Below are 1,803 nucleotides of genomic sequence, written 5' to 3'. Positions count from 1 at the left end.
GTATTATATAAAATAAAACATGCCGTACTGTTAGAAGTGATGAGAAGAGGTGAGTGTGGTTGCATCAAAAAAAGAAGAAGAGGTGAGTGTGAGCTTTACTCCAAGATTCGTTCGCTAATTGCTTTATCAATTTTTCTATAGGAAACATAGAGAATTTGGTTGTTTTTACTAAATTGCAAGGGAAACTCGGAATCTCGGTTTGCCATTTTCGTATCAAAAATCGGATTACATGGTGCAGCCGCCTGAAAACTGAATTAAAACTACACCCGCGTATGCTGAGCTTGAAATTTGTTGTCGACGACGAGAGTATGTAGCAAATTAAACGAAGAGATGATCCTGAATGGAATATACAACATTGAAAACGCAACAAATTCCTTACGTATATATATACAAATGCATTACACTGGTGACAAGCTACGAGTTAACGTGCCCGTCGGAGGAGCAAACAGATGACCGGCGCTGGCGAACTACACCGGCGGCAGCACCGCTGGTGGCGGCTCCGTCGTCGGCGCTGCCTGGCCGTCCGTCGGCGGCTCGACGCCCGACCGGCAGATCGGGCAGGTGGCGTGCGACGCCAGCCACAAGTCGATGCACTCGGCATGGTACAGGTGCTTGCACATGGGCAGCTGCCGCACCATCTCGCCGGGCTGCACCGCGCCGAGGCACACCGAGCACTGCGCCGCCCCGTCGCCGCCGCCGTTGCCGCCCCTGCGCCTCGACGACTGGGTGTAGGCGTACTCCGGGAGCTTGGTGACGTCGACGCCAACATGGTGGTGGTCTCCTGCTGCCGGATTGCCATCCAGTTCCACCCCGGCTCCGGCGGCGGTGACCGGCGCTCGTCGGCGGAAGTGGTTGTAGCAGTAGAAGAGGAGGACGGCGAAGAGCGCGGTGCCCGTGAGCCCGACGCAGGTGTAGCTGAAGATTATCGTTCCTGCTGTCGTCCGGCGTTCCTGCCTCTCCGACATGGGTGGCGTTGGTACGAAGGAGGCCATGATGGTCGTTGGAGAGCTCGGCGGCGCGCGATGGAGACGGCCGGGACACGGCTTCCTATAGCTCTTTGAGCCGACCTTTCGCCGTATTAAGCGAAGTACGGCCAGGGTGAGTACGGGGGGCTTAAAATGACGGATGGCTTTGACATTGATTGCGGTTAGTTGTTGCTGGGACGATGGGGGAGGATTATAGCTGTGGTTCTAGTATTTTATCCTGGAAATTCTAGTACTCGAAGCTTCATGGCTGCGCATGGATCGAGCGTTTGCCCCGAAGAAAGTGACACTTGCAATTTGATAAGCAACTAAGCAATGTCAACTCTTTCAACCGTTGACCAGGATGAACTGGTTAGCATTTGCGAGATTAGTTTAAAGTTTAGTACATAAGAAATCACATGATTGGATCCAACTTGAACCACCAATACGTTGAGATATCATTTTCTTGTCCTCATCCGATACCCCTCTTCTCCCTTAGCACTCGGCCATGAATTCTGATTTGATATGTGTTTGGCAAAACTAAATTCGCCAAGTTGAGAGACTATTTCTTCTATACAAAGCAAAATGCGGACGTGTTAAGGTTCAAATGGTCTGAAAATAACTTTCATTGTCACTTTGTGGATCTGAATATATATTGAAACGAGTGGCTAGTGAAGGTTCAAAATAACCAGCTAATAGCGGCAACTAGACCAGTAAAATCGCTAAATGAAGACTAATTTAACACCACTGCAGCACCAGACAGGTTGAATTCGGCATGGGCCGCAGGCCTCTTCAGTATACTCCTCCACGGCGCCCCTAAATGATGATACAAGAGCTGGCA

General features: G+C 50.6%; 1 protein-coding gene across 1 annotated transcript; it reads right to left on the bottom strand.

Moving 5' to 3' along the window:
- Positions 1-234: 234 nt before the first annotated feature.
- LOC120705167 (RING-H2 finger protein ATL39-like) lies at positions 235-1,117 on the bottom strand. The gene has a single exon (XM_039989655.1). It carries the CDS (start codon positions 990-992, stop codon positions 468-470), a length of 525 nt encoding a protein of 174 aa, XP_039845589.1. The 5' UTR covers positions 993-1,117; the 3' UTR covers positions 235-467.
- Positions 1,118-1,803: the final 686 nt, after the last annotated feature.

Source organism: Panicum virgatum, chromosome 4K, assembly GCF_016808335.1.
Source record: "Panicum virgatum strain AP13 chromosome 4K, P.virgatum_v5, whole genome shotgun sequence".
NCBI lineage: Eukaryota > Viridiplantae > Streptophyta > Magnoliopsida > Poales > Poaceae > Panicum > Panicum virgatum.
Note: the sequence above shows the minus strand (reverse complement) of the source record. Positions and strands in the feature narration are given on the sequence as shown.